Source organism: Diabrotica virgifera, chromosome 5, assembly GCF_917563875.1.
Source record: "Diabrotica virgifera virgifera chromosome 5, PGI_DIABVI_V3a".
Taxonomy (NCBI): Eukaryota; Metazoa; Arthropoda; class Insecta; order Coleoptera; family Chrysomelidae; genus Diabrotica; species Diabrotica virgifera.
In genome coordinates, this window is record NC_065447.1 from 45964382 (window position 1) to 45981389 (window position 17008).

Here is a 17008-nt window from a genome sequence, read left to right on the forward strand (position 1 = left end):
ATAGAGGTATATATTAACATAGAGAGAGCCTACCTTCCGCGCTTCCTGACGACAAGATCTCATGGACTGGTCAGCTGGTTTGCTGCATCTCTTTCTAACACATTGTATCGAAAATCTAGGATGACATTCAATGTGAATATAGGCACGGAAGAGGAGGACAACTGTAGCAGCTTTACTATGCGCAAGAGTGAAACAGCACTAATCCAAATAAAAAAGATGGTGTCGTCACTTCGCTTTGAAAGACATTGGGTGCATTCAGCAGACACAATCGCTAACTAATCGATTAGTGATTTTCTGCTGAATGCCACATAAATTGTGACATTCAGCATGTAAATCACAAATCGATTACTAATCGATTAGTTAGCGATTGCGTCTGCTGAATGCACCCACTCTCTCTATGCTAATATATAACTCTATGCACAGAACGCAATGCAATGCACAATGACATGACAGTATGACACTGACACATTGGACAGTGACACTAGTGACGTAGTGACAGTGACACAGTGAGCAAGATGTCAATTGAGGTTATAAGAATCAAAATATAAATAAAATATTTTAAAAATATTCATCTAAAATGCAAAGCGAAAAACGTCTACGTTTTTTATCAACATCTAAAGTTCTTTTCAGTTCTGATAGCAAAATTGAAGAATTGGTTAAGAACGAAAAAACTGATAATGACAAGGAATCAAACCACAAAAGTAAGCACTTTATTATCTTATTTATATGTACAATATTCAATAATGTAGAAAATAGATAAAAAATTTCAAAAATGTATGATAACAAAATCATTAAAAAACTGATAAAACAAACTGAATTATATAAATATTCTGTATTTTGGATAAATAACATTGCATGATTACTGTGAAATTTTTTAAATGTACCTATTTTGTCTGTTTCATGTTTATTATGCTTAGCAGTGATATAATGTGTATTATTTTGTCTTCCCTTTTGAATATATTTATTAACAATCAGACCATACTATTTATAGATTAATTTGATGACTACATAGGTTTAACTCTCTATAACGACATGATGAAGTTGTCTTTGTTACCTTCAAAAGTCCAGCTTCACTTTGATCTTCTATTGACTAGCACCAACACAATATTATTTATTTATTCTCAACTTTTTTTATTTTACGATTTTCTTAGTTACTTTCTGGTAAACGATAACAGTTTAATCTAAACAGTATTTGAAGGCTTCGAAAAAATAAAATATATCATCTGAAATGATATAACTAGAATTCAAAAGGTGAAATCGCCCGTTACTCTAAAATCATCAAGCTCTTGTAAGGCGTGCAGGTAAGGTGATACAATCCACAAAATTATATCAACAGAATCATGATATCAGACCATATTATAGAGAAATATACCATACCCTGGCATTTTTGCCAGGGAGATCCTTTTGGATTGTTCAGGTGTCAATTGCATCTATAACCCTGTTTTCAGTATCTTGTGTCGATGTACACCAGTCCAGGGGGACCAACGGCTTAACATACCCTCAGAAGTACAGTGAATGGCACTTATTATTTTTCTTCTTCTTTCTCGAAACTCCTTATGGTTTTATTTATCCTCTATCCATCTCTTCCATTTCTTGTGGTCCTTTGCTAACTCTTTCATTTGTTGATGTGTTTTCCCTTTTTACTTTCCAATTTCTATAATCTGATCGATCTGATCAATTGATATGACAAGGATAATTTATTAGTACTACTACACTGATGTTCACATTCAGATGGCAGTGTTATAGAGATACGAATGTGCTTTCTATATGGCAGAAATAACTACTCCAACACTTCACTCCAACATTCCAACACTTCACGGATTCCTGGTGAAATGAAATATCAAGGCATTGCTACTTCTGAACCACAAAATATCGTTGATATCTTTGCTGAATACTTTAATGATGTTTATCAAGCAGCTAATGTACTAACTAGCAATAATGTCTTAGTGGTCAACACTGAATGTCTAAATTTTTATCCTGTTCAAGAAACTGAAATAGTTATAGCCAGTAAAAAATTAAAAAATAAAATGACTTCTGGACCTGATAAAATACCCTCTTTTTTTTATTAAAGATTGCATAGGTGCTTTAAGCAAGCCATTATTAAAAATTTTCAATTTGTGTTTATTATACAAACAGTATCCAAGTATCTGGAAGGAATCAAAGATATGTGCTGTTTATAAAAATAGGGAAAAATGTTGTGTAGAAAATTATAGGCCCATATATTCTATTATATGCAATTTATCAAAGATTTTTGAAATCATACTTTATAATCGTATATACTCTTTCACTCGTAATTCACAATATCAGCATGGATTCATTGCTAATCGATCCAGTTACAAACTTATTGGGAATAACACAGTACATATCTGAGGCGTTGGATAGGAGATCCCAAGTTGAGGTTATATATACTGATTTTTCGAAGACCTTTGACAATTCATTATGGAGTTCGTCTTTCTAAATTGACCCTTTTTGGTTTTTCTAAAGATGCTGTCGCTTTCATAAAATCCTATTTGTCAGGTTGAACTCAATTTGTATCTTATAATGGTTATAACTCTCACAAATACGTACCTTCATCTGGAGTCCCACAAGGATCAAATCTAGGTCCACTCTTCTTTTTGTTATTTATTAATGACTTATGTGAGAAAATCTCTGTGCCCTGTTTGTGTTATGCAGATGATTTAAAAATTTACTTAGAAATTAACAATATCAATGATTGTCACACTATCCAGAATGATCTGAGTGGTGTGCATGAATGGTGTAAAGAAAACTATTTAAATCTTAATGCAAATAAATGCAAAGTTGTAAGTTAGGTACTCAAGGAAACATAATAGTATAAACTATATTTATACTATTGATGATAGCGAACTGGAACATGTGAACAAAAATAAAAGATCTTGGCATAATTTTTGACTGTAAACTTTCATTTACTGAACATATATCTTTAAAAGTTTCTGAAGCACTTAAATCTTATGGATTTATAGAATCTAGTCTGTTGAAACCGTTTTAGTATACTTTCAAAAGTTTCTCTTTTTGGTTGTCGTCTATCAGGGAATTGCTGATGATAAATTTTTATTGCAAGTAGCTTAATTTTTTTATACTCTCCTAGCACAAAGCCATTTTAATCAGTTCCTCATTAGAAAAATTAATATTAGTAATGGTAACAAATCAATTGGAACTATGTAAATAGTATAATGTCAAATGTTTAAGCAAATTTTGTGTCATAGCCAACTAAGGAGAATTTTGTATGTTTGATTAATATTTTAAGCACCAACAACCTTAACTACGAATGTATGTGGATATCTCATCCAATATTAATAAATCAAGGATCGGGCTAGATTATTATGTATTTTTTTTCGAAAAATTTTTTTTGATTGGATATTTTCACGGCCACCTAATAAAATTTCACGTAATTTTTCTTGCAATTAATGTTTGGCTTATAGAATCACGAATAACTTACAAATTAAAGCACTTAGGTATAGGGAATGCTTAAGAAATAAAAAAATACCATAAAATATCATTTCATTACAATACTAAAATACAGGGTGTTCGATTTAATAAAACACTCAGAAAATACTCATTCCGAGTTTCGACCCACCCTGTGTACTAAAATTAAACATTTCGCTATACTGTTAATGATTAACAGTAGTAGACTGTATTAAAAATCGTTTGAATATAAGGGAGCGTTTAAGTATTACGTAACGCGATTTTTGAAGATTTTTAACCCCCTCCTATGTAACACACTCTTATGGGAGTTTAACTATTGCGTAACGCGATTTTTGAAGATTTTTGACCCCCACCAGCCTGCGTTACGTAATACTTGAACGGTCCCTAAATAGAAAATTTGATGTCAAGTCACTACAATTCTACAGCATTCTACAGCATACAAAACCATATATTTTAAGAAAGTAAGCATTGAGGACCATCCAAAAATGTAAAAATATACAGGGTGTTCCATTTAAAAAACATAAGTTTTGTCACCCGGTCAACACGGACGCACCTCTATATTTGAAAATATTTTTAAATTATGGTACTATGTGTGTCCCAACTTTTACCTAAATAACTTTTTTTCGTATCTCTAACGACAAACGAGTAATTGGACTTTTTCACACAAATGCCCCACCCTGTATTCAGTCTCTGATGATAACCTAATAACGTTTGAAACCTGTTAGGGTGCTTATGGTGCTCTCTGAACGAACTGAAATATAAGACGGATCTTGTTTCGTTTTACAACAAAATTATTATTTATTTATATTAGTTTTACTCCTGAGTATGCGGGACCATTTTTCGTTGGAATTTTACCGCGCTGAACAGGCTAGAAGTAAGATGTAACTTTTCGATCTCCCTCAGCCTTCTTTGCTCCAGCAATTCGTTGGTTTGCAAATTTTAGAAACAACTAAGGTGTTACCACAAAAATTTGGTTCCAATAAAGTTTTATTTTTAATGTTATTTTAATTTCATTAAAAGTAGAACCTTCGCTTGTAATTGTAATTCATTCATTTTTGAAACTAAATTTCGTTTATGTAGTTGTATTTTTTTCTAATTAAAGCTATTTTTTCAAATACAATCATATAAGGTTGCCTGGTTATACATACAGTGCTAGTCAAAAGTCCCTACCCCCCCTCGTATCTTTTGAATGGTTATACATATAATAGTGAAATTTGGAGGGAGGAAATAAACGGACGTACGCTTCTTAACTAGTCATGACAGGTGACGTAATAGTGACATATGACTTTACAGCGCCACTGTCACAGATAATTTTAAATGGGACCTTATGGCAAGTGATACTTCATTTGAAAGGTATTGAAAATACCTATTCAGTCATACTAATTTTTTTGGGTTTAAGTTGATTTTGATTTTGGTGAATAAATGAAATAAATATAACTTTGTAGTTTCGCATTTAATTATTAAAAATTTTTACGTCAACGTCAACCTTTTTGACAAGTAACCATAGGCGGAGGTTTGAATTTTTATTAATTAAATGCGAAACTACAATTTTATATTATTTTATTTATTCATCCAAATGAGCTTAAACTCAAACAAAATTATTATAGCTGAATGGGTATTTTCAATACCTATCAAACGAGGTATCGCTTACCATAGGGTACCATTTAAAATTATCTGTCACAGGGGCGCTGTAAAGTCATCTGTCACTTTTACGTCACATGTCATGACTAGTTAAGAAGCCTACGTCCGTTCATTTCCTTCCTTAAAATTTCACTATTATAAGCATAAACGTTCAAAAGATACGAGGGGGGGTACGGACTTTTGACTAGCACTGTATAGGGCAAATTAGGGTTACCAGCTGTTAAAAACGCGAGGTATCAGAGGTAAAACGAAAGAGAGATAGCGCGTAACGCTACGAGTTTGACAAGATGACTGCTTTAACAACTCACATTCGCCATCAAACCATGTCAAACCAGTAACGTTGCGTGCTAGCTCTCTTTCACTTTATTTCTAATATCTCGCGTTTTTAACAGCTGACAACCCTAATTTGCGGCCATTTTTCACAGACAACCTTACAGGGTGTTTGGTAAAGAATGGGCCATAGCTTAACCTTAGATTCCTGAGCTTAAAATAGGTCGATTTAATACCTTAGTACAAAACTTTTATTTTATTTATTTTGGAATATTTCCTGACAGGCATGGGACAACAACACGAAATTTGTTAAGTGGTGCTGGTATTGTACAATCTACTAAATTATGTTAAACAAACGTTTCTGGCTACTACCAGAGGCGTACGACGGGGGAACGTGAATGGTTGAACCTTCCCAAATTCTACGCCACTGGCGGAGTTGCTATTTTAGTGCAATTTTTTGATTCTCCAATACGTTCTATGTAAAAAACATACTCTTCATTCGTAACGATAAAGCCATTAGTTTTCGAGATATGTGAATCTAAAAACGAAGGAGCATACGTTAATCAAAATAAGTGTGCCATTTCATTTTTAACTTCAAATATCTCGAAAACTAATGACTTTATCGTTACAAATGAAGAGTATATTATTTGCATAGAAAGTACTGAAGAATCTAAAAATTATGCTAAAATAGCAGTTTCATTAGTGGCGTAGAATTTGGGAAGGGTCAATCTGGTATTAACCACAAACGATTATTTAACATAATTTAGTAGGGTGTACAGTACCTACACTTTCTGCCAAGTACCATAAGGATATGTCAAATAGTTTTATAGTACACATAGTTCTTAAAGTTTTAAATAAAAAATAAATTATTAAAAAAAAAGAATATTTTAAAATAATTTGACATATCCGTGTGATACTTGGCAGAAAGTGTAGGCACTGCACACCCTGCTAAATTATGTTAAATAATCGTTTCTGGCTACTACCAGAGGCGTACGACAGGGGAAAGTGAATGGTTGACCTTTCCCAAATTATACGCCACTGATGAAACTGCTATTATATCTCATTTTTAGATTCTCCAATACTTTCTATGCAAATAATATACTCTGCATTCGTAACGATAAAGTCATTAGTTTTCGAGATATTTGAAGTTAAAAATGAAAAGGCACACTTATTTTTATTAAACGCTTTTCTTTAGTTCCATCGTTTGTGTCAAATCTTTAGACGTTAGTTTGACTGCCTTTTCTTCCATGCAAATGAATGAAAATTTGCAGACATATGCATTTGCGGGAACAATACACGAATAGTCAATAATTTTTTTTTATGTTTATTAATTGTTTAAATATGTTTAAATTCTCTTGTTTTTTACAACGAAGAAACTTGAAACTTTTACATATTGTAGCTAATTATATGAACTATACATAATTTCACTTTTTACGTTAATTGTTTACGTTATGCTTCATATATAGTGTTGCCAGGTCCGATTTGTTTTTAATCGGTACATAAGCAAAAACAAATCGGGATTTAGGGTTGTAGATCGGGACAAATAAACAACAATATTTCAGTAAATGACCGTTTTGGAGTGTAATTTTCAGGGTCAACTCTGCATTGCATGAAAATCTGGTTTTAGGTTCTACTTATTGTTTATTTCAAAGTTAAACTTGTACCGTTGGTTGCTTTTACTTGGGGAACGACAGTTACAGTTACCCCTTCTCGGCGGTAAATAAACGCGCGTTTAAAGTAAGTCCCAAAATGGATCAACTGACTAACTCTAAAAAACTTTTGTTCTATATAATTTTTAAACTAAGTCAATACTTTTCGAATAATTTTATTGAAGAAAATCTTCCTAGCAAAAATGTAGCTTTTAAAAAAGCAAAAAGTTGTATGTTCAGAAAGTCTATAAAACCAGTAAAAGCAAAGTTGTAGTTCATAAAAAATACGTTCTTATTCGTCAAATTCCAAATCAAATTTTTCAACTTGAAATAACCAGAAAATTAAGCAATTTAACTAAAGTTGGCCCCTTTTTTTGGTAAAAAAAAATCGTGAAAATTTCCCCCTATTTAGCACAGTAAATAAAATGAATCGTTACCGCTTTACCATTATTTACTTTATATGTGTATTGTTTATACGATTTGTAAGGTTTACCGGTTGGGAGTGCTTAGTTCTGAAAAAAAAATTGTTTTTATAGTAAAAAAAAATTCCTAAAATATTGTAAAATGCCCTAACTTAAGAAGTATTAGGGATACTAAAGATCTCAAGGAGTAAAAAGTAAGTAGGTTTTGCTTTTATAAATATGTATGATAGATTCATTTTGTTTTTCTGTAAGACAAAAATTGGTTCAAATAAGGTTCTTCATATTTTGCATACACTCGTGATTAGTGACTCGTTCAGGCCCTTTCAATCATGTAAAAAATACATAAGTAAAGTAAGTTGTTTGTAAAGGGGTAACGATTAATTTCATTTGGGGTGCTAAGTAGAGGGAGATTTTTACGATTTTTTTAGCAAAAAAAGGAGTTAACTTGATTTTGAGCATAACTCGCTTAGTTTTGATGCTAGAAACTTTTTTAAAAGATAAAAATAAAGCTTTATTAAAAAAGTTTTAATTGGTTTTTCCCGAAAAGTGCTTCATTTCTTGGTTGTTTCAGGTCAAAATATTTTATTTGGAATTTGACGAATAAGAACGTATTTTTCATGAGCTACAACTTTGCTTTTGATGGGTCTATAGACTTTACCGAGTTCACAATTTTTTTCATTTTTTTTATATTATGCGATATTTTTGCTAAGAATATTTTTTTCGATCAAATACTTACTTTTTGAGTTATTTGTGAAAATCGCCTGAAAACGTGATTTTTTTTCTAAAAATAAACATTTTCAATCGTAAATAACTCGAAAAGTATTAACTAAGTTAAAATTCTATAGAACTAAAATTGCTTAGAATTAGTCAATTTATCCATCTCCGGACTTATTTTAAAACGCGCGGTTTTTCACCCCCAACTAGGGGCGACTGTCACCCCCGAGTAAAAGCAACCAACGACACAAGCCGTCCAAATTTTCATGCAGTTCGGAGTTGATCCTGAAAATTACACGGTATCGCCGTTTGTTCATTTACTGGACTACAAGGTGTTTCTAAAATCCTACATAATGTTTAAAGTAAATACCTACATAAAATACAATTAAATGTATTTAATCCTACATAATAATAATAATCAGACGAAATTACAAAAAAAATCGTAGATTAAGTAAATTATTTATGTTTTATTAAAATTATATTTTTCATTCGATTTTGACGCTTTTAGGAGTGCCTTGTTTTTATAACATAGTTATAAAATTCACTGCAAGTCCTGAAATTGGTTTTCGTGGGTGAAAATCGGGACATTTAGTGTCCCGATCAGGTACAAGTCGGTACGCGTCCCCAGACCCCTGAAAATCGGGACGTCCCGCGCAAATCGGGACGTCCCGCGCAAATCGGGACACCTGGCAACGCTATTCATATATAAACAATAAAATTTCAATTTTTTTGCCGATTCCGACTACTTTTCATGTTAGTACATCATATGTTTTATACATATATTTTAATAAACATGACGATATATTTTAATGTTTGCAAAGTGTCAGACTAAAAAGTAAAAAAATAAAAAAATATGAAAAAAATTTTAAGAAACGCTTTTCTTTAGTTACCAATCAAAAATATTAAGTATAAAAAAATCAACTAAAAAGCAAAAAATAAAAAAAATTCAAACTTAAAGGATTATTCGAAAAGAACTGTTAGACTGATTAAATATACAAAAATCTCACACATTCATTAAAAAATTTAAAAAATCTAACACATTCGTTAAAGAAAAGCGTGGGGCCGTCTTTATCGAATAAACGGTTTTCGCCCCACGCTTTTCTTTAACGAATGTGTTAGATTTTTTCAATTTTTTAATGAATGTGTGAGATTTTTGTATATTTAATACGTATAACAGTTTTTTTTCGAATAATCCTTTAAGAGTTTGAATTGTTTTAATTTTTTGCTTTTTAGTTGATTTTTTTATAATATTTTTAATTTTAGTCATTCGTACCTAACTAAAGAGAAGCGTTTCTTAATTTTTTTTTTATATTTTTTTATTGATTAATGTATTATCCTCCTTCGTTTTTAGCTTCAAATATCTTTATATCATCGTATTAGAAAGAATACCTTTAATTTGATATAAAAAACATGCATCTACGTCATGAAATAATTTTTTTTCAAAAATGAATTACTATTAATTTAATTAAAACTATTTGCGTCCACTTTTTGACTGTCATACTGTTAGCAATGTATTCTCCTATTCTTAAAATATAAAAATGTGATTTTGAATTAATTAACTTTTTCCTATTTTACTGTTTGTATTTCCAATGTAAACAAACAGATGTCTGAATTATTTGAAGTAGCTGTACAATTTTTTTCGATTCGGGTGATTATTATCTACAATGCACTACTTCATTCGGAATGTGGTTAAAGTCGATTTGAATCATACAGATATACCTTTCTAATATCAACTATGTACTGACAAATAAAAATGTAGGACAAAGAGATAAGATATTCTAAATATTTTAAATGTGCACAAAATAACCTATCAGTCTCTTTGTCGAGTTTATGTTTATAGAATGACAAAAACGAGGAAAAGTAGGTACACCATATTATTTTTATTTTATTTTATATTTTGTGTTTCTACATTGACCATTTACATCATATCTTAATACTTGTTTAAAACTTTTTTTTCTGTACTTGTTTTGAAAGGAACACGTTTAGGGAGTTATGATTTATATCATTATATCTTAATAAAGATAAAATGCTCACAATAATTTAATTGTGAATAAAAGTATATAGTCCATTGAAATGTTACATTTAGGGTTGCATTTCTTAGAGGAGTCAATTTTATTTTTTTAATGTATAGGGGGGCTTAGTAGAAGCTTAAGTTCAAGTTTTTGGGGTCGTCACCTTTTTCCCCCGGCCACCATCTTGGAAAAAGGGGTGCAAAGGGGTTTCGCGCTGTATCTCGTAAACTAGCAACCCTACAAAAAATTTAATTTCACATAAAATGTAGGAAATTAAATTTTCTACAATTTTATTTCCATTACTTTTTATCGTCAAGTGACCAACAAAAAAGTTATAAACAAAAATAAGAGAAATTTTTGTAACAAATTTCCTTTTGGAGGTTATAACTTTTTTTTCATTCATTTTACAATAAAATAACATCAAAGCAATTTTGTACAGGATTTTTCAACGAACAATTTTCGCTATAAAGTTGTTTAATTTTATTTATTTATCTAGGTTTTACAGCGCTCCAAACTTGACCAGATTTTCGAATGCTCATAGGAATACAATAAAAACAAAACGTTAGGCGTAATTTTTTATCTATATCTTTATTTATTATGATTTTAAGATTCCTATGCTATTATTAAGCTATTTTGACCCTTTTCCCCTTCTCCTATGAGGCAGCGTCTGGAGGCGCGTTTTTTGTGTGGTATCCCCAATAAGCCTAATCCACAGACAATTTCTAGACAAAATAATATTATTTATTATTATATGTTGAAGAAGATCTATCATAGATATTATTTTTTCATTTTTTTGTCTGATCCAGGCTGCGAGTCAAGATCTGAATCAGTATCCGAGGTGAATTATTTGGTATAATGAGAGTCAGAGTTGGCTTCATTGTCGGTAATTCATCTTGAAATTCATTTTCTTCAATAATTAATGTTGATATGTGCACGATGTTTCTGCAGCTTTTACCACCACAATGGAGGCACACTAATAAACATTTGGGGTCTGCTTTTCGGCAACCACACGCACTTACAGTTTCCATTGCATCTGCAAAAGATGAATTTAATAAGCTCAGGGGGTACTGGAGGCTTGGAAGTTTGGATTGGTATCCAAAATTTTCGTTGCGTTTTCCAGCCCCAATCTTCTGGATCACAATGTTTACAGAGCCATGACTGAATCTGGTGATACTCTCGGAGTCTGTGAAAACGGGCTGCATCTTGTGTTGGAGGAAGTGGGAAGAGATTAAATGTATTTTTTGTCACTGTTTTAGCGAATCGTTTGTATCTCAGGGTTTCCAGAGAATCGTCTTTATTTCCGCCATATAAAGAGACGAAAAAAGTAAAGATGGCTCGACTTTCTCACTGACAAATAATTTTCCCTAGAGGTTTCTTACAAATAAATAACCACCACTCATGACGCGCTCTTACAAAAAACACAAAATGCTTATATAATCACAAAAATATAAATTTTACCCACAAGACTCTCAATAGTATTATCTATAAAACTCAAAATACTTTTCACAATTTTTAATACGACTGCACGTGGCCAAATAGGTCGCACAACTGTAAGAATAAGTTAAGTAGAGGGGGACCGACTGCTGTGCCACCTAGGATAAATTATAATAATAAAAGTAATAGCAGGCAGATATTCAGTCCGGTACGGAAGAAAAATGACGTAACGGCAAATTTTGTCAATTCCTTTTTATTGCGCAATTAACTTCTAAAATACTATGTAAGGATAGTACTATGTAAGAAATTAATATTTCATTAATAGAACGTTTAAATGATTAGCAAAATCTTAAAAAAATCGATTACAATTTAATTACTTTTTTGCGTTGTAAATATTAAGCGATAACAATTAAATAATAAATTTAAAAATTACCGGCGAAATTTGCATTAGTAATCCGCTAGTAGCGACACCAGCGAAGCTCAGAGCGTATACCTAGTACCTTAGAAAGTCATAATTTTACCGTTGGCAGCTGAAAAGACAATCTATACAATAATTATTGTTCTATTATTATAAATAATTACTGTATATTTTAAATTGCTTGTTTAAATATTTTGTATACTGTTTAATAATTTTTTTCCTCGTAATAGGCCAAGGCCGGTAATTTTTGAGACCAGAAAATAGTAATGGTATATAACCGATTGTAAAAAGAAGAAAATATAAAAAAATGGTATTAAGGACGTAGGCGCAAAATTTCGCGCCAATGTGTTTTAAATGCATTCATTTTTTCGAATCCTGATAAAACTAATAAGTATTTTTGAAAAAAATTAAACGCAGAATGAAGGATTGCATTATTACCGAGGGTCGAAAGGCCCTGAAAACTTCTGTAATGTTTATTTTAATAAGTTACAGAGGTGAAATAAAAAAAGAAAATTTAGTGTGATTTTTAATTTCAAATATATCATTCAAAAGAAACTTTTTGGTAATTCTAAGGGACTTCCGGCCCTCGGTAATAATGTAATCTTTCATTCTGCGTTTAAATTTTTCAAAAATACTTATAGTTTCCTCAGAATTCGAAAAAAATGCATTTAAAGCATATTCGCCCGAAATTTTGCGCCTACGCCGTTAAGGGATTTTATTAAAAAAAAGACTAAGTTTTCACTCTAATGGCATATAACATATCCCACCAGAATGAAAACAATGGGAACCTTCTCTGGTTACACCTCCGAGGCTTCTACAATTTGCAAGCCATACGGATGCTGAGACTAAGGAAGATGAGGGAATTCTACAATTTACAATTCACGTCACATCTGCTCAGCGCGGTAAAGTTCCAACGAGACTGGTTCCCTTCATACTCCACACAGAGTAAATGTAAATCAAAAATGAATAACCATTTTCAATTTCGTTGCAAAACGAAAATACAGCCGAACCATATTCCAGTCCAATCAGAGAGTGCTGCAAGCACCTCTACCGGTTTCGAAACTTATTAGTCTCTCATCAGGAGGCACATATGCTGCTCTCCCTGATCCAACCAAAACAAACCCCAGCGTGCAGTCCCGAATTGCAACGAACGAAATGGCATAGATGCCCTAGCGGCAACTGCTAGCAAAAGACTAAGTTTTCACTCTAATGGCATATAACATATCCCACCAGAATGAAAACAATGGGAACCTTCTCTGGTTACACCTCCGAGGCTTCTACAATTTGCAAGCCATACGGATGCTGAGACTAAGGAAGATGAGGGAATTCTACAATTTACAATTCACGTCACATCTGCTCAGCGCGGTAAAGTTCCAACGAGACTGGTTCCCTTCATACTCCACACAGAGTAAATGTAAATCAAAAATGAATAACCATTTTCAATTTCGTTGCAAAACGAAAATACAGCCGAACCATATTCCAGTCCAATCAGAGAGTGCACTCTCTGATTGGACTGGAATATGGTTCGGCTGTATTTTCGTTTTGCAACGAAATTGAAAATGGTTATTCATTTTTGATTTACATTTACTCTGTGTGGAGTATGAAGGGAACCAGTCTCGTTGGAACTTTACCGCGCTGAGCAGATGTGACGTGAATTGTAAATTGTAGAATTCCCTCATCTTCCTTAGTCTCAGCATCCGTATGGCTTGCAAATTGTAGAAGCCTCGGAGGTGTAACCAGAGAAGGTTCCCATTGTTTTCATTCTGGTGGGATATGTTATATGCCATTAGAGTGAAAACTTAGTCTTTTGCTAGCAGTTGCCGCTAGGGCATCTATGCCATTTCGTTCGTTGCAATTCGGGACTGCACGCTGGGGTTTGTTTTGGTTGGATCAGGGAGAGCAGCATATGTGCCTCCTGATGAGAGACTAATAAGTTTCGAAACCGGTAGAGGTGCTTGCAGCACTCTCTGATTGGACTGGAATATGGTTCGGCTGTATTTTCGTTTTGCAACGAAATTGAAAATGGTTATTCATTTTTGATTTACATTTACTCTGTGTGGAGTATGAAGGGAACCAGTCTCGTTGGAACTTTACCGCGCTGAGCAGATGTGACGTGAATTGTAAATTGTAGAATTCCCTCATCTTCCTTAGTCTCAGCATCCGTATGGCTTGCAAATTGTAGAAGCCTCGGAGGTGTAACCAGAGAAGGTTCCCATTGTTTTCATTCTGGTGGGATATGTTATATGCCATTAGAGTGAAAACTTAGTCTTTTGCTAGCAGTTGCCGCTAGGGCATCTATGCCATTTCGTTCGTTGCAATTCGGGACTGCACGCTGGGGTTTGTTTTGGTTGGATCAGGGAGAGCAGCATATGTGCCTCCTGATGAGAGACTAATAAGTTTCGAAACCGGTAGAGGTGCTTGCAGCACTCTCTGATTGGACTGGAATATGGTTCGGCTGTATTTTCGTTTTGCAACGAAATTGAAAATGGTTATTCATTTTTGGATTTTATTAAATATACATATGCCTTTTATATTAGCCCAGTAAATGACCGTTTTGGAGTGTAATTTTCAGGGGCAACTCCGAATTGCATGAAAGTTTGGATTAAGGTTCTGCTTACCCTCCACTTCAAAGTTGAATTTGTGCCGTTGGTTGCTTTTACTTGGGGGTTACAGTCACCCCTTCTCGGGGGTGAAATAACGCGTGTTTAAAATAAGTCCAGAAATGCAGTGCCGGTTTAACCTAACTTTGGGCCCTGGGCACTAGAGATTTAGGGGCCCCCTTCATTGCTATTCGTTGTCAATTTTTTTAACAACAAAACACATGCATTAGCCTGCATTAACTATAAACGTTTATTGTAAATCCCATACATTTTTAAAAATTTTGAAAAATATTTTCAAAACAAACTAGAAAAATATAAAAAAAAAACAGAAAGTTCTACAGTTCTTACACATGACAAACAAAAAAACATATTCTAAAAAATATGTAAGAAAAAAATTTGCTCACTTTTTTTCTTGACTAGGCATTAGCAAACAGCCATATTAATACTATCAGAATTCAGTTGCTCCACTTCTTCATTTTTTACAATACGATAGTGATAATGCGTCTAGGTTTTCTTGATCCTTTGACCTTCAATATGTGTATCTTTATTCTTTTTAAAGCCAAAAAAGACCGCTCGCCTGACGAATTAGAAATTGGTATCGTCAAATAAACTTGCAGTAAAGTTAAAAATTGGCAAAAGTTTTCTTTACATCCTGGATGACACCAAATTTTCAAATGTTTATTGAAATTTTGGCATAACGTTATATAATGAATAATTTCATTATGCAAGTTCTCTTTGGTTTAATCAACATCTTTTTTATATTCCTCGCATAAAATATTAATTCACTTTTTGACTTCTTCTTTATTTAGCGTAAAAAACATCTAACAGCTGACGTAACATCGTTGTAGCATTATATTATCTTTTAAAGATCTTGAGAAATATTATGGCATATAAGATTAAATAGGTACTTCAATTTTGAATATCTCTTGCCCCTTTAAAATTGTTTCACTTTCAACTGCTTCATCGAAAAATGTTTTTTTCTTTGTTTTTTGAAGTCCAATTCTATAGAATATGTTTGAGATTATTGCCTTCACAAAAAAATATTTTTGGCTTCTATTGTTTGTTTTTTAACCAAGAGGAGTGATTCAAATTTACCGCGCCGTAATGCTTGTTTCTAATTGGTCCAACCGCAGGCAAGTTTACTCCACTGTTATTAAATTTTGACACTAATGACATTTATGAAATTTTGGCACTTCTGTCATTTTATAGGTTAATTAAGTATATCAATAGGTCAATAGGTCAAATAATAGAACAAGTCATGGAGTTTAAATATCTAGGCATCACACTATGCAGCTACGGAAAGCTTGAAACAGAAGTGGAAGATCAGGTGAATAAAGCAAACAGAGCCGCAGGTTGCCTGAATGAAACAATATGGAGAAATAAAAACATCGGAAAAGAAGTGAAAGGCAGAATTTACAAAACAGTCATCAGACCAATAATGACATACGCGCCAGAAACACGACCTGACACAGAAAGGACAAAAAGAATGCTAGAAACAGCAGAGATGAAAACATTGCGAAAAATCGATGGTAAGACGCTGTGGGATAGAGCTAGAAATGCAGATATACGAAGGAGATGCAAGGTGGACAACATTAATAACTGGGTGAAAAGCAGAAGAGTAGAATGGAACGACCACATAAGCCGAATGACAACAAATAGAGTAGTAAGGACGGCGAGAGACGATTGCCCAATAGGAAGACGATCAGTGGAAAGACCACGAAAAAATGGAATGACAACTTCTGGAGGCACATTGAAAAACTGACAGAGTAATGTCTATATAAAAAGAAGAAGAAGAAGAAGAATTAAGTATACCGGCGATTTTTTGTGTTTTTTGCATTATTCCTTTAATTTTTAGATTTTTAGTCTACTTCTATATAAAAACAATTGTTTTTAGAACTCTTTAGCAATGTGTTAGTATAATATAATATGTAGGGATTATCATCGAAAGATGATAATATCATATTATGATCAACCAAAAAAGAAAATGAATTTGGTGACTTTTCTAGTAACTTTTTTGGGTGTGAATCTGTCCTTTTAGTTTACTCCTCTTGGTTAAAAAATCAACTATAGTTCAATTTCGCTTAATTTATTTCTTACGTCTCCAACAAAGCTCAAATGTCATTAATTCTACTCCATTTGACACGTCCAATCGTCCAAGTCCACAGTTTCTAACGTTTTGCTTGTTGCATTCACTCGTTTTAAAATCCTTGCCCAAATCAGTGTCAATAGAGTATCCAAATTAACCTGTCTCAAAGGTATCTTTGAGCCTTGGCTTTACTTCTAACTGCTGATTTTTTGTCTCTATTATTGATAAACTGGAAAAATATGTTTGACGGATGTTTTGTTTTCATCGCTTCCAGGAATTCATTGGAAGTTTGGTTAGACAGATAGCTAACTGAACCTT

The 17008-nt window shown here is 32.8% G+C and overlaps 1 protein-coding gene across 2 annotated transcripts in view; it reads left to right on the forward strand.

Annotated features, from left to right (window-relative positions):
• The first annotated feature begins 488 nt into the window (after positions 1 to 488).
• The window catches only part of LOC114326139 (protein TAPT1 homolog), an 80088-nt gene continuing 63568 nt past the window's right edge, over positions 489 to 17008 (forward strand). The window contains exon 1 of one of the 2 annotated variants that reach the window (XM_028274385.2): positions 489 to 701. In XM_028274385.2, coding sequence (XP_028130186.2) covers positions 578 to 701 — 124 coding nt within the window. In that variant the 5' untranslated portion in view covers positions 489 to 577. Of the gene's footprint in view, positions 702 to 9855; positions 10001 to 17008 lie in introns of those variants that run through there. The other variant, XM_028274386.2, reaches the window with a different exon arrangement.